The sequence below is a fragment of the Danio rerio genome, chromosome 16 (genome assembly GCF_049306965.1).
Source record: "Danio rerio strain Tuebingen ecotype United States chromosome 16, GRCz12tu, whole genome shotgun sequence".
Taxonomy (NCBI): Eukaryota; Metazoa; Chordata; class Actinopteri; order Cypriniformes; family Danionidae; genus Danio; species Danio rerio.
The window spans coordinates 59,052,399-59,072,232 of record NC_133191.1 but is presented as its reverse complement, the minus strand read 5'-3'; the positions used below and the strand labels follow the sequence as shown (position 1 = coordinate 59,072,232).

The 19,834-nt window shown below is 39.3% G+C and overlaps 1 protein-coding gene across 1 annotated transcript; it reads left to right on the top strand.

Annotated features, from left to right (window-relative positions):
- Positions 1–2,474: 2,474 nt before the first annotated feature.
- cmc1 (C-x(9)-C motif containing 1) lies at positions 2,475–19,322 on the top strand. The gene is made up of 4 exons (NM_213326.2): positions 2,475–2,624; positions 5,580–5,672; positions 16,401–16,491; positions 18,393–19,322. The coding sequence occupies exons 1-4, from the start codon at positions 2,606–2,608 to the stop codon at positions 18,511–18,513; spliced, it is 324 nt and encodes a 107-aa protein (NP_998491.2). The 5' UTR covers positions 2,475–2,605; the 3' UTR covers positions 18,514–19,322.
- Positions 19,323–19,834: the final 512 nt, after the last annotated feature.

Genomic DNA, 19,834 nt, shown 5'->3' with positions numbered 1-19,834 from the left:
GCTGTGCCCCATATGGTCTAAAACCTGACAGGTGGACAAATCTAAGCTTGTTTTTAATAAAACAAATATAAATGTGGATATAATAAATAATACTGCTAATAATAATAACATTATACAAAAGCAAATTGTTATGAATGAACTGAAAAAGCCTCCTGAGATGAAGAAGACATGACAGCAGTGACTTTTCATATTTATGTTGGCTAGAAAATAATATATTTTATAATATTTTAATCCTTTATATTTATATCCTATATATATATTCTTATTATATCCTGTATATATCCTTAATATTTTAATTTTTTCATATGTAAAGATATTTGTGTATTGCTCTACATATGGCAAGCCGTTTTGACTTTTATTCCTTCTCAGGATATGTATTCTTCATATCAACAATTCAATTTTTGATATCAACAATAAACATTCTTGATATCAAAAATGTAATTGTTGATATCAAAAATTACATTTATAATATCAACAATTCAATTTTCACTAGTAATAATTGTTATTTCAGATCTCACAAATTGCTTTTTGGATATGTGCAAATATAAATTCATAAATATGCATAGTAATGACAAATTTACATTTTTGATACCAACAACTGAATTTTTGACATCAACAATTGCATTTCCACCAATAAAAACTATAATTTTTGATATCAACAATTGCATTTCCACTAGTAAAAAGTCACCATAGGCTTCCATTCAAATTGAATTGTTGATATCAAGAATACATACCCTGAGAAGGAATAAAAGTCAAAACGGCTTGCCATACTCTACATCTTGTGTGTATTAAGCAGTGTGTAAGCGAGGCGCAGCTCTGTGCTGGAGTTTAGACCGGGTTAGTTTTGGTCTAATGAAAAATCTATTATAGTTTCTCAAAATAGCAACGCGCCAGCGGTCCGCCTCAGAACGCCTTCCTTTTTAAACCAGAACGCCTATGGGCGCACATATGAGCGCTAATGCATTTGCTATTTAAACAGCGTGCTGCAAAACAACACTTGTGCCAAGCTGAAACTAGTAAATAGCATTTGCGCCGCGCCTTGCGCCGCATTGCGCCGGGTGTATGATAGGGCCCCTTATCTTTTCCAGATTAGTATTGTAATGATTTGAGCCTTTTATACAGCTGCCCTGGACGCTGTGAAGTGACTGTGTTCATCTTTGCTGCTGTGATTGATTAATGTTGTTTTGATGCTCTCTGAACGTTCACAAACAAACTAACATCAGACTAACACACACAGATGAAGAGCACACATTAGACACACTTATTGATCTGAGTGTCTGAAGCAGTGTGTGTTTCAGGTAAATCTGTGTGTGTGTGTGTGTGTGTCTGTGGTCTGCTGTTTGAGACACTCTGTCCTCAGATACTGCTGCAGGTGTGAGAAACACCGACAGTGTCAGACACACACACACACACACACACACACATTGTGTCTTCACCTTTTCTCATGCTAAAAGAAACACAGATGTGTCAGACACACACACACACACACACACACTCTCACTCTTTTATCCACACTCTAACACACACACACTTTTTCTCTCACATGCAGTATGTACTTACACACTGTGTCTGCACCATTTCTCATGCTAAAAGAAACAAAGATGTATCACACACACACACACACACACACACACACATGTATCATCCATTCATTCATTCATTCATTTTCTTTTCGGCTTAGTCCCTTTATTAATCCAGGATTGCCACAGTGGAATGAACCGCCAACTTATCCAGCATATGTTTTACACCCTTCCAGCTGCAACCCATCACTGAGAAACGTTCACACACTCTCAATAAAACTCATACACTACGGACAATTTAGCCTACCCAATTCACCCTGTATCAAGGTGGCGCAGTGGGTAGCACGATGGCCTCACAGGAAGAAGGTCGCTGGGTCAGTTGGTGTTTCTGTGTGGAGTTTGCATGTTCTCCCCGTGTTGGTGGGGGTTTCCTCCGGGTGCTCCAGTTTCCCCCACAGTCCAAACACATGCGCTATAGGGGAATTGGGAAGGCTAAATTGCCCATAGTGTATTAGTGTGTGTGAGTGTGTGTATGTGTGTGTGTGTGTGTGTGAGAGAGAGAATGTGTGGGTGTTTCCCAGTGTTGGGTTGCAGCTGGAAGGGCATCCGCTGCGTAAAAAAACTTGCTGGATAAGTTGGCGGTTCATTCCGCTGTGGCGACCCCTGATTAATAAAGAGACTAAGCCGAAAAGAAAATGAATGTTAATACAAATTTAAATAATGATGCTTAAAATAATGCTGACCATCACAGGAATACATGTAAGCAGGTTGTCTGCTTATAAATAAAGTACATTTAAAAACACACAATTTATAAAATGCCAAAATCGTGTTTACTAGTATTGATTTAAACCATTTACGTCTGTTTACACAAGTTGTTCAAAATAAAATCAAAACAACTTCAGTTCAGCCGGTTTGTAGTTCAGCTTGAGCTCTCAGAACTACACTGACCAGAAGCGCTAGCGGCGTCACCGGAAGTGAGTGAGTTTCCAGCTAAACACGCCGCGCAGGGTCACATTGGATACACACACCGATGTTTTGTAATATTAAATAATAAAGATACTACATTATCATTACCTTCAGTGTACATGGATCCGCCTAAAGCAGGTAGAGGAAGACTTTCATTTCCGCCAGACTTGTTTGTTGTGAATGTGTGTGTGCTGAGCTACAGTACAGTGTGTTTACTGCTCAGAAATGACAGGAGTTTCTCTAGCGATATAATCCAGTTTACTGATCCACACATTACTGTAGAGACAGACTGCCATACCAGGAGTTATTCTGAATATAAATCACTATAATGAGATCAAAACATACTTATTTTATAACACTGTCCTGATTTTCAACTAAACCATAGTGTGTCTGATCAGCAGCAGCAGCTTCTCATCAATACATTAATGTGTAAATCACTTTCTGCTAATATTTAATCTAATAATGTGGTTCCTGTAGTGATCTATCACATGCAGTCCAAAATGTAGCCATCAAACCATCATATTTATTTAACAATATATTAGCACAGTGGTTCTCAAACTGTGTACAACGCAGGCTTACTTCCAGTGGTACACGGAGGAATCACTGAGTAATAAAAGAAAAATACAATTTTAATCATATGATGTGTACGATAACTCCAATCTGATCAGAATTGGCTGTTCTCTAAAGCCTACGATAAAAGCGATGTGCTTAAAATGTTTACTTTAGTGCATCAGCTGCTAAAAATCAATCCAATTGACGCAGAACTAAGGAGGTGTGTGGTGTTTGCAGAGCAGATATGCACTAGAGCAGGGCTTCCCAAACTTTTCAGCCCGCGACCCCCAAAATGACAATGCCAGAGACTCGTGACCCCCAATATTCTCTGAGGTGGTGGTTATAAATACAGAAACCTTGTATGCAATGATGCACACACACACACCAATAGACCCAAGTCTATTCTTTGTTTTTTTATGTATGTCAGTGCTGTAAATGGGCTAGAAAGTTTAACCTGGTGTTACAAAATCTGCTGCATCTGACAGTATTGTTGTGTCTTTAGTATAATGTAATTACCCGAGAAGTCGCAATCCAATAGAACTAGTAACTATAAGCTACTATAGTAACTATATAGTTTATAGTAACTATAAACGACTATTTTTTTCTCTTCAGTAAGTTATTGATAAAATACAGTAAGTCTTAAGGTTTAATAAAAATTAATCGATTTTTAAAAATCACCAGGCGACCCCCCCTTCATTGTCCCGCGAGCCCTCGGGGGGTCCCGACCCCCACTTTGAGAACCTCTGCGCTAGAGCAGTGGTCCCCAACCCTCGGGCCACAGACCAGCACTGGTCTATAGATCAATTGGTACCAGGCTGCACTAAAAATGATTAATTATTTCCGTTTTATTCATTATGTGAGTCTGAATAATCATTTATTTTGAAAAATCTTTTATTTGGAAAAATTACAGTATTCTCTTGTTACATCATGGTCACTTGAGGGGCAAAAATTGAACCCACAAGCCAGCAAAATGAGTAAGAATTGCAGCACGATGCGCTTGCATATTCCAGGAGTGCCTAGTTAAAAACAACTTAACTTTTCAGAATGCAGCACGGCGAGTCACGTGACAAAAACCCACTTCATCAGCTTCATATTTCGTATGGAATATCATTTTGATAGACTGATTATCTCAGACAAACACAGAACACCCAAACACTGCAGTGCTTTTTTAATTTTCTCCAAAAATAAAACTTACAGTGCAGCAATGTTATGTCAGCTTTTCCCCACCAATCTACATACAGGTTAATGTTTAGATTTCAAAAAGTTTTACAAATATGTCATATGTGCATGCAACATTCATTCATTCATTTTCTTGTCGGCTTAGTCCCTTTATTAATACGGGGTCGCCACAGCGGAATGAACCGCCAACTTATCCAGCAAGTTTTTACACAGCGGATGCCCTTCCAGCTGCAACCCATCTCTGGGAAACATCCACACACACATTCACACACTCACACTCATACACTACGGATAATTTAGCCTACCCAATTCACCTGTACCGCATGTGTTTGGACTGTGGGGGAAACCGGAGCACCCGGAGGAAACCCACGCGAACGCAGGGAGAACATGCAAACTCCATGCAGAAACGGCAACTGAGCCGAGGCTCGAACCAGCGACCTTCTTGCTGTGAGGCGACAGCACTACCTACTGCGCCACTGCTTTGCCCCTGCATGCAAGATATCTTTCAAAATCTATCAAATATTGTATAAATATGAATATGATTCTCGTTTTGGAACTGTGCAGTGCTGTAGCTGCTTAATTTGGCCAACTATGCTACTCTATTTTTAGTACTGGTCATTATTGTGGTATATGGAGAGACACTTTTTTTCTGAGGTGGTATTTGGTGAAAAAAGTGAACCACTGTATTAGCAGAATTACTGTGAAAAGTTATGGAAAATCCACTTTGTTGTTTAAAATATTCCTGTAAAAGGGTTATGGGAAACCCATCGTCATTCTCTTTCAGATGATGGAAGTGCTCACAGTCTGATGATGTAGTGTTTGGTTCAACAGATGAACAGAAACGTGTTTATTAACAGCATTCAGGCCCAAAGGTGTCTGAGATATGAACAAAGGTAGAATTATATTTGACTAAAGTTTACCCAGAGTGATTTCACTGATCATACAAGAGTTTCTGACACCTGGGCTGAGTTTTTAACCTCTCGGTAAATCAACTCAGAGTTCAAGTTTAAACTCACAGGTTGTCAGTTGTCATGTTGGCGTGGGTTTCCCCCACAGTCTAAACACATGCGCTATAGGGGAATTGGGTAGGCTAAAATTGTCAGTAGTGTATGTGTGTGAATGAGAGTGTATGGGTGTTTCCCGGTGATGGGTTGCAGTTGGAATGGCATTCGCTGCGTAAAACATATGCTTTATAAGTTGGTGGTTCATTCCTCTGTGGCGACCCCTGATCAATAAATGGACTAATCCGAAAAGAAAATGAATGAATGAACAGCACAGTTTACTGCAGTAAAACTAAAGTGAGTGTTTGAGTGTGTGTGTGTGTGTGTGCGTGTGTGACACTGTGGTGTTTTTGTTGAGCAGAAGAGCCGCACCTGAGGCATGTGGAGAGAGACGTGCTGATCCCAAAGATGATGAGAGAGAAGGCCAAGGAGAGATGTGTTCAGCAGGTGGACGGTATGGGGACATACACACACACACATCACTCACTCACTTTACATACATACACACACACGCATACACACACTCATTTATATTCATACATACGCATGTATACAGGGGCACCAACAGGATTTTATTCCAAAGTGTGCACAGATCTAGCAGCAATGCCCCCCCGAAACATACCCACACCAGCACCAAAGCACGGACAAACTGAAAATACAAAAACAGTGACAGAAAATACTGACGAACAGTTCATTATTGCAACGAAACCTTCCTCACCTATTAGCAGTTTAAGGTCTTCCTCCGCCCAGTGGTCTGCATCTGTTTAAGCTCTTCCTCGTTGTTGAGTTTAATGTCAGGATGAATGTTCATAAAGTCCAGTGAGCCTCTAGTCCATCGTTGTGTTGTGTAAAACAGTCTTCAGGCGCCTCAATATGTTGAAAGGCCGCTCTGTGGAGGCTGTGGACACTGGCAGAGTTAGGAGGACTTTCAGTGTACAATGGAACGTTGGGGAAAATGATGTCATGTTCATTAAGGCTGATTTATACTTCTGCGTCAAATGCACGCGTGCACCTCTCAAAAAATGTAACTACACGTCGCAACGACGCGTACCGCAAGCTCTGTGATTGGTCGGCTTGGTAGCGCTGACGAGTCTGGGCAGGAACGAGAGCCGCGCGAATGGCGCGAGCCCGATGAAGCGATTGTTTACAAGTGTGGAGTCCTGTGAAGGAGCTCCGGATGGAAAGTTTTGTTCTGTGTTTACCTCATGGTTAAAGTTGTTGAACGTCCGCCGGTTCCTGCCTCAAAATGAGCGAGTTTGAGCCACTTGTACATTCAGGAAGTGTTCAGGAAAAGCAAAACACCAGCGAAGAGCTCAACACAGAGGAGCATTAACAGAGACAGTGCGCAGAAGTATAAATGCACAGCTACGCGCGTTGCATGCGACGTGGGTTACGCCGGTCACTTGACGCAGAAGTATAAACCAGGCTTAACTGTGCGTTCACACCGAAAGGTCGCTCTGGCCGCCCTGGCGACAACGCTGTCTGCCTTGAGCTCCGGCAGCGAGAGCGTCAAAATTCACTACATTGATCTGGTATTCAAAGGTGCCGTTGCAGCATATCAGTTACATTCCTGCATACAACATGCTTTCTAGCGTGAAAACGTCACGCACTTCTTATAAAATTCATTTAAACATGGAAGATCAAGTAGCATGTGGTGTGGCTTAATGTGTCCATATGTCTGTAATGTCCTGAAGCAGCTGTACTGTTTTGAGCTGTTGCGTGAGATTCCCGCTTTTTAAAAGATAATTATATATCATCAATGCACATCAGAAACTCACCGGTAGCTTATTTAATGAATGTTCCTGTAAGAAACGACTAAAAACTCAACTATTTAGGCTCCATTTCACTTCCTAATCTGTAATTGCTTCTCTGGATATCACACTAACTTACCCCCCCCAAAAAAAAGAAAAGAAAAAAATTGTACTAATACTTTTCTTTTTAGACTTTACAGACCTGAAACTTGCCTACAGCACTTCTTCATTGTTGCTCTTATAGTTGTGTAAGTTGCTTCCTTGTCCTCATTTGTAAGTCGCTTTGGATAAAAGCGTCTGCTAAATGACTAAATGTAAATGTAAGAAAACATTGCAAATAATTGGAATTGGAATCAGCGAGCGCAATAATCAAACCCCTGGAAAGCGGTGTTCGGAACCAAAGTTCACAGGGCTGTGTTCTCTGAACTCCTCTCAAGCGCTGGACTTCTTCATTCTGATTGGTTGCCGCCAAACCGCGTCATAGCTCATTACCATAAAGTTGACTTGATTTCAGCTCTCCTCCACGCCCACACCGGCGAAGACGTGCTGCGCTGCTCCTCGCTGCTTATCGCCGCTGGCTCTGATTGAAAATGAATGACTTCCTGCTACTTTGACGCTCTCGCTGCTTTCGGTGTGAACGTGCGATTAAAGGGTCATGAAACACCAAAACACATTTGTTGAGCTGTTGGCTGTAGGGATGCTCAAAATAACCAATTAACCCTTACGCCACATTCACACGGGGCGTCAGCGTCAACGCTTCCCATTCACTTTGAATGGGTGACGTCAGGCGTTGCCGAACTGCATTGTGGATCCGTCAGCGCCACTTCAGAGGTGTTGCTCACTGCAGAAATTGGGACTAGCTCAACTTTTTAAGTGCTGATGGAAGCATCAGCCAATCAGATCACTGTATGCAAATACACCAGCTAGACAGTGGCCTATTGCTGACTGAATTTCATTGGCCCCAACTTCAGTCAAGTGTTGACGCTGAAGCCATATGTGAATGGGGTGTTAATCGAAGGGGTGCATTTTTAACTATTTAATGGTGTCAGTTAAACGATTAAAAAATATTATTATATATTATAAAGTTTGGCTGTATAGGAGGCTGATCACACGCTTTTTGCATTGAGAGGGGCATCTGTTGAATGGTTTACTAACAGCCACGAGTGTTTTACGCACTGCTTATGCGCCCTGTGCACCTCACGCAAGTGTGCTGCACGGCTGCTTTTAAGTGAAGGTCTCGGCCGTTAGATCGCCCCCTGGGGACTGCCTGCAGCACAAGTCATAAAGCCCGCATCCTCTGTGTTAATGAAGGAGGCTTGAACCCAAATAAAACAATTAATCACGCTTGCTGATCGCCTCTGTGCTGTCGGGATCATAAACTCAACAAACAGGCTATTAATGATTTAGGGCGCGTTCACATCTGTAGCTCACTTCATTTGGTCTGGACCAAGGGAAATAAATGATGCATTGTTGCATTTTCTGCCGTCTTTGGGTCGTTTTCACACCACACTGCTGGCTTTGGTCCAAACCAGTTAAAACGAACCAACATGCAGTCATCTGACAAAATCCACTTCTCTCATTGGCCGGATGTTGTTGAACATATTTCCTAAACTGCTTATTGATTGGTCAGAATTCACGTGCGGGAAAATGCCAATGAACTCCTGCAGGTAAACAAAACCGGCAGACACAACATGTGGTTTTTACTATGGAGGGATGATTGTGCTGCTGATTGTATCCCTGCTTTAGACAAACTCTACATTTCGAGAATGAAGTGCGGCCGCGGCTGGAAAACAGTGTTTAATGCATCGCTCGTCACTTCAGGAGGAGGCGTGAATTAATTTAGCTAAACTGTGACATGCTCATCTTGTAAATATTATCAATAATCCATCAGGTAATGTTTTCCCCTCTCTCTCTCTCTCTCTGTTAATAAAGCGCTGTCAACAAATATTTTCCTCCATATCCCATAATGCACTGCGCATCGGCTTACGGCAGCTGGATTAGTCCAGAAGGCGCAGTACTTTTTGCGGTTGGACCTGTTTTAGTTCGGATCATATTCTCACCACAAACGAACCGCTCCAGAGGTTCGTGTGAAAATGTACCGAGACCACCTCTTCAAGCAGGTCTCGGTATGCTTATTTGGTCCGCTTTTGGTGCGCACTCGAGTGCGCCTGCTGCATTCTCACCTGCCCAAACCAGCCGCACCAAAAGGGAAAGCGAACTCTAGTGCGATTCAATCCAACTAAATAAGGCAGGTGTGAAAGCACTCTCAGTGTACAACCAACAAACCAACCTTTTCCCATTTGGAAAATTACAGTTATTAATATATGATTAATAGGGGTGTAACGATTTATCGTTGTACGATTTATTGCGATGCAAAAATGTCTCGATATGCATCGTGGGGTTATGACGATTTGATTACGATATGACGTCCGTTTTCTCTTATTAGTTGAGCTGTTTGCACGTGAGCTACGTTCCACCTGCTGTCTTGAGTTCAGATTGCAGCAGCAGTAATGTTAGCAGACCAAGATGAGTGGAGCTGAAATAGAGGATGGCCCATCCTCTCAAAATCGGACGTCTGGCAACATTTGGGTTGTCCAGTCATTGCTTTAGACTCGTCCGCTTTTTGACACGCATACTGGGTCAAACATCCTAAGTTTTAAAGTCTTCACAGTGATTTACATACTTTGCACAGCGACATGGATACCTCCTAATGGTGTTGAAAGAGTCACATACTGTATTTATAAGGCACAATTCACCCTAAAATATCATTCTGTCTTCATATAATGTTCCCGCCGCAAAATCACACATGACGTGAGCTGACCGCGAGCTGTTACTACAGAGGGCGGACTATGATAGACGCGCCCGTATGGCAAGCCGTTTTAGCATTTAAACCTTTGTTCTGACGATCCTTAAATATATTTAGAGATATCTTTAATTATATTTTGACTAGTCATAATTATAATTCGACTAGTCAGAATGACAATTAGAGATATCTGCAATTACAATTGTACTAGTACGAAATCAGATTCTAGATATCTGCAAATATATTATGACTAGTCATATTCCACCATTGACTTCCATTGAAAAATATTTGCAGATATCTCTAAATGAGTTTTGACTAGTCACAATTGTAATTAGAGATATCTCTAAATTAATTTAATTAAATATGAATTAAATACCTGGAAAAATGGATTTTATTTGCACACACAAAAAACGCAAGTGACCAAGCAAAGCCTTAAGCTCTTACTGTTAAACTCAATTGAATAGAAAGCTTATTTTTTTTGCACCTTTACTTAAATTGTTCCTTAATTTTGTCTCTGTCATTTCAATAATATTTTTAAGAAGTTTTTAAATTGTTTTATTTTCCAGAGACAGGCCTGTTTAATTAATTTTCTTGAAGGTTCAGTTTAACAAGTTGAAACAAAAGAAATACATAAAAAATAGTTTACTTGGTAAAATTTGCATTTCAGTTTAATTTTAAATTTTTATTCCAAATATCGTGATACATATCGAATCGTGAACATTATATCGTGATACACATCGTATCGTGAGCTGAGTGTATCGTTACACCCCTAATGATTATTAAACTAAACTAATATACATTTTAAAATTGCTGACGAATCTTATTTTGACAGATTTTTTGTGAAAAATCTTTGACTTTTTCATAAACTCAACAATACACTGGGCAGATTGACTCCCCTGTGGTGATGTTGGGGCTGTTTTTGCCCCTTTGACTTCCATTATGATCACATTTATTGATTGTAAAGCCATGACAGCACATAATCATGCATTATTGAATGTTTTTGGTTTTCCCTGCTGGAAAATTTGTCTTTTTACTGCTGATTGTCAGTTACAGTGGTGAGAAAAAGCTTACTTTCTGCCTTCTATATGGAGTATAGGATGTGTGTAAGTGTGTGAGTGTGAAAGAGAGACCTTTGTGCACTTACCTTGATATGTCTGAGAAAATCAGAATAAGCCCCTCAGCGCTCTGAACACAGTAAACACAGTGAGCGTATTTCTGCACACACACACACACACACACACACACACACTGTAATCTGCTGTTTTACTCCTCTGAACTTTACTACACTGAGCATCTATTATGGTCTCGCTGTCTGTAGCGTGCACACACACACACACACACACACACACACTTCATCTGTTCTTCTGACCACAGTTTCGGTCACACACTGTTTATTTTCCATCTCAGGCTGACGAAGATTAAAGGAACAAAACACTGATTAATAAAACATGTTTGTGTTGATGTGAAACTCACGGCAGTCTGCAGGATATCTCTCTCTCTCTTTCGCTCTCTCTCTCTCTCTCTCTCTCTCTCTCTCTCTCTCTCTCTATATATATATATATATATATATATATATATTATATATATATATATATATATATATATATATATATATATATATATATATATATTTATATATATTTGGGTTGCAACAATACAGTTAGCCCACGGTTCAATACATACCTCAGTTTTTTTAACACGGCTTTTGGTTCGGTTTGGTTCTCATGGCTTGACACGTGTGTTTTTTGTTATTCTATAGGCAATAGGAACAGTGAAAGGTTGAGGAGAAAAAAATAAAAAGGATTTATTGCAATACTCATTTTGTTTTACTTAAAAGCCAAGAAAAGTGCACTAGTTCCTAGAGTATTGTATAATAAATGAGCACTGAAATCTCACAGCTGCTGTAGCCCATGTACAAACTGGAGAACACATGAACTCCTCCACTTGGAGAATAAACACACATGTGGAGTTAATAAAGATGAATTGGTCATTACAGATAAACATATTTGTCCTTCAGTAAACATAAATAAACCATCTTCATTATCTCGGTGCTGAAACATGCGAGACTGTAGTCTGTAACGCAGATCGAGTGCTTTTATAAGATGACAGAAGCCCACATCTCCAATCACCCAAAACGGCTGCAAATCTTCAGCAGTAAACACCCGCACTGCCTCTGCTATTTTATGTGTCTCTCAGAGCCAGTTGTGTTTGTTTGCTGGAAGGATTCAGTGAGGGATTGTTGCTGTTTGGAGGACTTTATTCGCTTCTCTGCTCTCCTGCTTCAGACAGTGATATTGCTGGGTGATGCGCTGCAGATGTGCAGTCATGATTATATGTGTAAATCAATGCAGCACACAGTTATTTTTTGTTCACAGTTTTTTCTTTTATTGGCTTTATACTAACCTGCAAAACCGAAATGTCCTCACACCGCAGATTTGAAAGAGGCCGGCGCTTCCTCATACTAAAGAGCATAGAATCACCATCATTCTTAGCTCTTTGCTGGTACTGTTGCCTCACTTTGCCGGCACTTTCTCGTACTGCTGCCTCACTTCACCACCACTCGCCATGTTGGTCAAGCGCCCCCTAACTTTAGAGCACAGTGATTGGATATTTACTCGCGGGGAGGAGTTTCCTCACCTCAGCTCATGGATTTACAGGCACACACAGTCAATTCGGGGAGATATAAAACACACATGAATTATTTAAAGCAAAACCGAGAAAACCGCAATTCACAAGTGCATACTGAACCGTGGAGGTCGTACCGTACAGTTCAATATTATATTGAGAACCGTGGCATCCCTAATATATATATATATATATATATACACTGTTAAATTAAAAATTATTCAGCCCTGTGATTTGTTTTTCAAATATTTTCCAAATGAAATTGGACCCTAACTTGCCTAATTAACCTAATTAAGCCTATAAATGTCACTTTAAGCTGAATACTAGTGTCTTGAAGAATATCTAGCTATCTTTCATCTACACTCCCTGACTTGTCTTGTGGTGGATCAGCTGTAAGAGCAGCAGATAATATCTGGTCTTCTAGTTGATGATGTGTGAAAGTGTCAGAAGGTGGATTCCTCTGCTGGATCATCTGCTGATCTGCATCATCACCAATACTGCAGAAGACCTACTGGAACCAGCATGGACCAAGATTCTCACAGAAATCAGTCAAGTTTGGTGAAGGAGACATCCTGGTTTGGGTTCATTCAGTATGGAGAGATCTGCAACATCAACAGCCTGAGGTATCAAGACATCTGTGCTGCCCATTACATTACAAACCACAGGAGAGGGACAATTCTCCAGCAGGATAGCGCTCCTGCTCATACTTCAGCCTCCACATCAAAGCTCCTGAAAGCAGAGAGTGCTCCAGGATTGGCCAGCCCAGTCACCAGACATCAACATTATTGAGCTGATGAAGGAGGAGGTGTTGAAGATGAACACAAAGACTCTTGATGAACTCTGGGATCCTGCTGAAGCTTTCTTCTTCATTCCAGATGACTTTATTAATCAGTGATGTGAGTCATGTCAGAGATGTATGGATGCAGTCCTCCAAGCTCATGATGGAGTCAGACACAATATTCATTCTGTCTCCACTGCAGCAGGACTTTATATTCTATACTGGACATTATTTCTGTTCAGTGATGACACTTTAGTGTGAGCAGAGTCAGAGCGCACTGTCCTCATCAAATCAGTCAACATCAAGACATGATCAGATTTATTGAGCTCAAATCAGCAAAATCTAGAGGCCTTCACCTTTCACAGAGACACTTCTGACACCAGATCAGCCACTAGAAGAGCAGATATTATCTGTGTTCCTACAACTGGGATAAGCGGCAAGACTGGTGTCAGGTAGTGTGCTGTCATCATGGCAAAGATAATGCAGATGGCATTTCTGAAATAATCTAGTGTGTGTCCAGCAGTCAAATCAGATCAGATTTCAGTTTTAAATGCTGAATAGTTCATTGATTATTTTTAGTTTGTTGTTTTAAGAACAGAAATGATGTAAAATGTAGAGATTTCATTCAGATACAAATGCAAAGAGGAAAATTCTATTAGAAAAGAGAGATATCTGGGGAAAATACAGCAAAAAATAAATGAATAATTAATCAAATTAAAGACAATAATTGAAATAACTAAATAGAGAAGATCTAATGACCATGTGAGTGTGTGTTTGTGTTTGTATGAGTGTGTGTTCAGCATGCGTGGGTGTGTTTCTCACATGCATCATGCGTGTTTGTGTGTGTATCTGTGTGTGTGTGTGGGAGTGCTGGAAAGCCCCTGTGCTGTGTTCATTCACACCTCTGTCTCCTGTCGGCCGCAGCTCTGCGTCTGCTGCATGTGAGTGTGTGTTAGTTGCACTGTTCAAAGTGTCTGCTGGATCCTGCAGAGTTGCAGCTGAACACACACACGTGCTCATCACACAGACACACACACACACACACACACACACACACTTATCATCTCGTCACTCCTGCATTTCCTCTGTTTGTTTGTTTTTGTCAGTTTCTTTCCTTCTTTCTTATTTTCTGTTGTTAAATATTATTTACTGTCATCATGGCAAAGAGAAAAAAAAAATCACTATGTATACACTCACTGGCCACTTTATTAGGTACACCAGTCCAACTGCTTGTTAACGCACATGTCTAATCAGCCAATCACAGGGCAGCAGCTCACTGCATGTCGGCATGTAGACATGGTCAAGAGGATCTGCTGCAGGTCAAAGTGAGCATCAGAATGGGGAAGAAAGGGGATTTAAGAGACTTTGACCGTGGCATGGTTGTTGCTGCCAGACGGGCTGCTCTGAGTATTTCAGAAACTGCTGATCTACTGGGATTTTCATGCACAACCATCTCTAGGGTTTACAGAGAATGCTCCGACAAAGAGGAAATATCCAGTGAGCGGCAGTTCTGTGGGCGCAAATGCCTTGTTGATGAGGTCAGAGGAGAATGGCCAGACTGGTTCCATCTGATAGAAAGGCAACAGTAACTCAAATAAGCACTCGCTACAACCGAGCTCTGCAGAAGAGCATCTCTGAACACACAACACGTCCAACCTTGAGGCGGATGGGCTACAGCAGCAGAAGAGCACACCGGGTGCCGCTCCTGTCAGCTAAGAACAGGAAACTGAGGCTACAATTCACACAGACTCACCAAAACTGGACAATAGAAGATTGGAGAAACGTTGCTGCTCTGATGAGTCTCCATTTCTGCTGACACATTCAGATGCTCGGCTCACAATTTGGCCTCAACAACATGAAAGCATGGATCATCCTGCCTTGTATCAGCGGTTCAGGCTGGTGGTGGTGGTGTAATGGTGTGGGGGAGATTTTCTTTGGGTCCATTAGTACCAATTGAGCATCAACGCCACAGCCTACCTGAGTATTGCTGCTGACCATGTCCATCCCTTTATGAGCACAGTGTCTCCATCTTCTGATGGCTACTTCCAGCAGGATAACGCAGCATGTCATAAAGCTCAATCATCTCAGACTGGTTTCTTGAACATGACGATGAGTTCACTGTACTCAAATGGCCTCCACAGTCACCAGAGCTCAATCCAATAGAGCCGCTTTGGGATGTGGTGGAACGGGAGATTGGCATCATGGATGTGCAGCCGACAAATCTGCAGCAACTGTGTGATGCTATCATGACAATATGAAGCAAAATCAGGTGTACCTTATAAAGTGGCCGGTGAGTTTATATGTCTAGCTGTAGTTATACTGTGCCGACTTTTTCTGATTTGGGGTTGTCTGTGTGTTTATATATATATATATATATATATGTATATATGTGTGTGTGTGTGTGCGCATGTGTATATGTGTGTGTGTGCTGTAGTGTTTCTGCATCACAACATCAGGCTGATATGTATGAGATTAGTCTCACACTTCTGCTCTCAGCGATTGCTTCTGCTGGATCTGCTCTGCATACAGATGAAGAACACCATCGTCATCATCATCATCTTCATCATTATTGTTGTGTGTATTTATATAGTGCATTTATCCTGTATGGTCATACACACCAAAGCTCCACTTGGATGATGCTCCGGCATCACAGGACAACGGCGCCAGTGCTTCACCACACACCGGCTATAGGTGGAGTGGAGAGAGTGATGGAGCCAGTTCAGTGGATGGGGATGATTAGGAGGTCGTGATGGGTAAGGGCTGATGGAGGGAGTTTAGCCAGGACACCGGGGTTACACCCCTACTCTGTATCAGCAGTGCCATGGGGTTATTACTGAGCACAGAGAGTCAGGAGCTCGGTTTAACAGCAGTATAGAGTCCCCTTCACTACACTGGGGCATTAGGACTCACACAGAACACGGGTTGAGCGCCCCCTGCTGGCCTCACTAACAATACTGCGAACAGCAGCCTGGTGTTCCCATGTGCTCTCCCATCCAGACACTGACCAGACTCAGCCCTGCTCCGCTTCAGTGAGGGAGCGCTCTGGTATATCAGGTGATGACGGTCAGTTTCTGCAGGAGCTTTGAGGAGTGTAATTAATGCTTAATGAACACACACACACACACACACACACACACACACACTGAATGAGTTCCTGTGTTCAAAAGAGAAACAGCATTAATTAATTGTGTGTGTGTGTGTGTGTGTGTGTGTGTGTGTGTCCAGCGTTCAACGTCTGCTGTAAGGACTCGGGTTTCTTCATGGTCTTCAAGTGTCGTGAGGAGAACGCGGCGCTGAAAGAGTGTTTGACGCAGCAGTGAGTTTCTCTCTTCTACATTCACACACTCATTATCATTTTCCCTCAGATGTGTGTGTGTGTGTGTGTGTGTGTGTTTATTCTCAGCATGTGGTTTTGACTGAATTTAATCATTTCATTCTTTGTCAATATATTTTTTAAATTGTACAAATTTGTGCTTTAATTTTGAACATTTTCTCCAGCAATATTGACTTTGTTTAGTTTAAAGGGTCGTGAACAGACGTGTTGAGCTGTTGACAGTCGTATATGTGTCCCACACAGCTATAAACACTATTAGGACACGCGTATCACACTAAATGTGAAAATTGGTTGTTTTTGCGCTGTTTTGAGCTGATTCGTTCTTTCAGTTTGAAACAAAATGTGAATTTTATTTTTCCTAAATTTAACACGTTTTTTTTCTGAGCATCACATCCCCAACATTTAATTTCAATATTTCAAACAAAATCTAACAAGGTTTTCCCTAAACACATTTTTTTATTTCTGAGCAAGGGAATGTTAAAATCAAATGTAGAGAATAAACTCCGCAAGTTTTACTCTAAACACGTTTCTACTTTTATATATATATATTCTCACAATTAATTGAGTTTTTCCTCAACATTTTATTTTTCAAAATGCAACAGGATTCTTTTTTGTGTTTGAGTTGGATTTTATTCTCAACATTTTACTTTGATATTTGGATTTATTTCTAGACAAATCAACAGCTTTATTCTCAAAATACAACACTTTGTTTTCTTGAAGAACATTTAATTTACAGAACAAACTGCTGAAATATATATATATTTTGAAGATAAAAATTCTGAGAAAAAAGTTTGACTCCAGACACTTTTTTTTGTTTTTCCTCTGAATTGGTTTATTCTCAACATTTGATTTTGGCATTTTTAAAAGGATTTATTTCTCAAAACAAAACAACTTTATTTTCAAAATTCAACAGTTTCTTGAAGAACACCTTCAATTTAGAGAGAAAAAAGTGTTGAGAATAAATGTAGAAAACAAGTTTTACTCTCTGAATTTGAGTTTTTCCTCAACTGTTTATTTTTCAAAAGGCAACAGGATTCATTTTTCTTAGAGTTTGATTTTATTCCCAACAGTTGATTTTTACATTTTTCTTTAAGGATTTATATCTCAAAACAAAAACAGCTTTACCCTCAAAATCCAACACTTTGTTTTCTTAAAGAACACCTTCAATTTAAAGAACACTAATATTAATCTTTTTTGCTCAGATTGTAATGATTTTATTTGAGCGTTTGATTATTATTTTTATTTTTTCTGAGTTTGACTTTCTTCATTTGATTTTGACATTTTTCTTAAATGATTTATTTCTTAAAAAACACACAACAACCTTAATCTCTAAATGACACGTTATTGAAGAACACTTTAAATTTGGAGGAAAAGTTTGAAATCAAATATTGAGAATAAACTCATCAAACTTAGAGGAAACTAGATTTACTCTAAACACTTCAGAAAATAACGTTTTCTTTCTCAGAATGTGAAGATTTTATTCTCAACATTTATTTAGATTTTTTTTTCTCAAAATCCAGCAGTTTTTTTCTGAATTTTACATTATTTCCTACATTTTATTCTTAAATGATTTATTTCTCAAAACAGTTTTGTTTCTTGAAGATCTCGTTAAATTTAGAGTAGAGAAGGAAATAAAATATTGAGAATAAACTCATGTTCAGATGATAAAAGTTTTACACTAAACAGGTTTTTTAATCAATTTGTTTTTGTCTCAGAATGTAAGAAGTTTATTCTCAGCATCTTAAAGTGTAACACACTTTCTCAAAACACAACAGGATTTTTTTTCTCCAAAAATGAATTTTTTTCCTCTAAATTTGACTTTATTAACAATATTTTGACATTTTTTCTTCTTCTTTTTTATTGTTTTGTGTGTTCGGCTGCAGTTATCGGGATCCGGTGTTCTTCGAGGAGTGTAAACAGGAATATCTGAAGGAGAAGCTGCAGTATGAACAGACCGGCGTCCCGACCAAAAGCAGAAAACAGAAGCTTCCCACCAGCATGTAGACACACACACTCACGCACGCACGCACACACACACTCCCTTTATATTCATGATTAATCATCCCTCGCTGATCATCACTCAATGCATTCAATGCACATGTGTGTGTTTGTGTGTGTGTGTGTCTCCAGGGAATCAAACACACAGCGGGTCTGAAACACACACACACACACACACACACACACACACACAGATCTGCTGTTTTCTGCAGGTTTACATGTGTTAAACGTGCAGATTTACTCCATTCAGATGTTGAGCGCTGATCGCTCTGATTATAATAAAACATGTTTAATGTTGATCTGTTGTTTATTTATATGTGTACAGTTGAAGACAGCTATTATTGTTGTCTTGCACATTTCTAATCATAATAGTTTTACTAACTCATCTCTAATAACTGATTTATTTACTCTGTCATGATGACAGCACAACTAGATATTCTTCAAGACACTAGTGTTCGGCTGAGTGACATTTAAAGGTTCACCAGGGTAATCAGGGTAAAGTTATTGTTTAATGATTTGGAAAATACTTGGGGAAAAAAATCAGCATTTCATTAATAAATTTTGCCTTCAACTGTACAGAGTTTATTCTGCCAAAAAATGACCAAAACAAAAGAATATTAATTATTTCATTAAAATAAAACCTAAATCTGAAAACTCCAATTAAAAGATTAAAATATGAGATAAAACTGTTAATGAAGTCCGTCTGTGCCTTTAATGTATAGATGTGACATGAAGCTGGATTTTCATCATCAGAATATTTGTGATTATTAATGTTTCATGATGAAGAATAAACTGCTGCATTCATTCGAATCAAATTTATTTACTGTCATTTCTGAGTCATTAAATTTTTGCTTCATGAATAAATACATTGATTTCTTGTTGATGTATCATTGATTGGTATATATATATATATATATATATATATATATATATATATATATATATATGCAAATTTTATATAAATATACATGTAAATATTTTGGTTTTGTATGTGTGTGTGTATATATATATATATATATATATATATATATATATATATATATATATATATATATATATATATATATATATATGCAATCAATTGTTTGACAGCAATTATTATAAACGTGTGTGTGTTTTTTCAATCAAATCCTGTTTTATAAATAAATTAAAATACAGAAATGTCATATGTATACCCTTGCAATCCAAACATGAGCTTTAAAAAAATGTGCATTTACATTTTAATTTAAATGTTTAAAATTACAAATATGCACATGTTCATTCTACATAACATTAATAAAGCTTAATATACCGTGTGTTTCATTATTTGATTTTAAGTCTTTTATTT

Excerpts from the sequence above, each read along its gene's own strand:
- cmc1 (NM_213326.2), top strand. Across the intron at positions 5,673-16,400 it reads ATGTGTTCAGCAGGTGGACG|CGTTCAACGTCTGCTGTAAG; the intron begins GTATGGGGACAT and ends GTGTGTGTCCAG. Across the intron at positions 16,492-18,392 it reads AAAGAGTGTTTGACGCAGCA|TTATCGGGATCCGGTGTTCT; the intron begins GTGAGTTTCTCT and ends GTTCGGCTGCAG.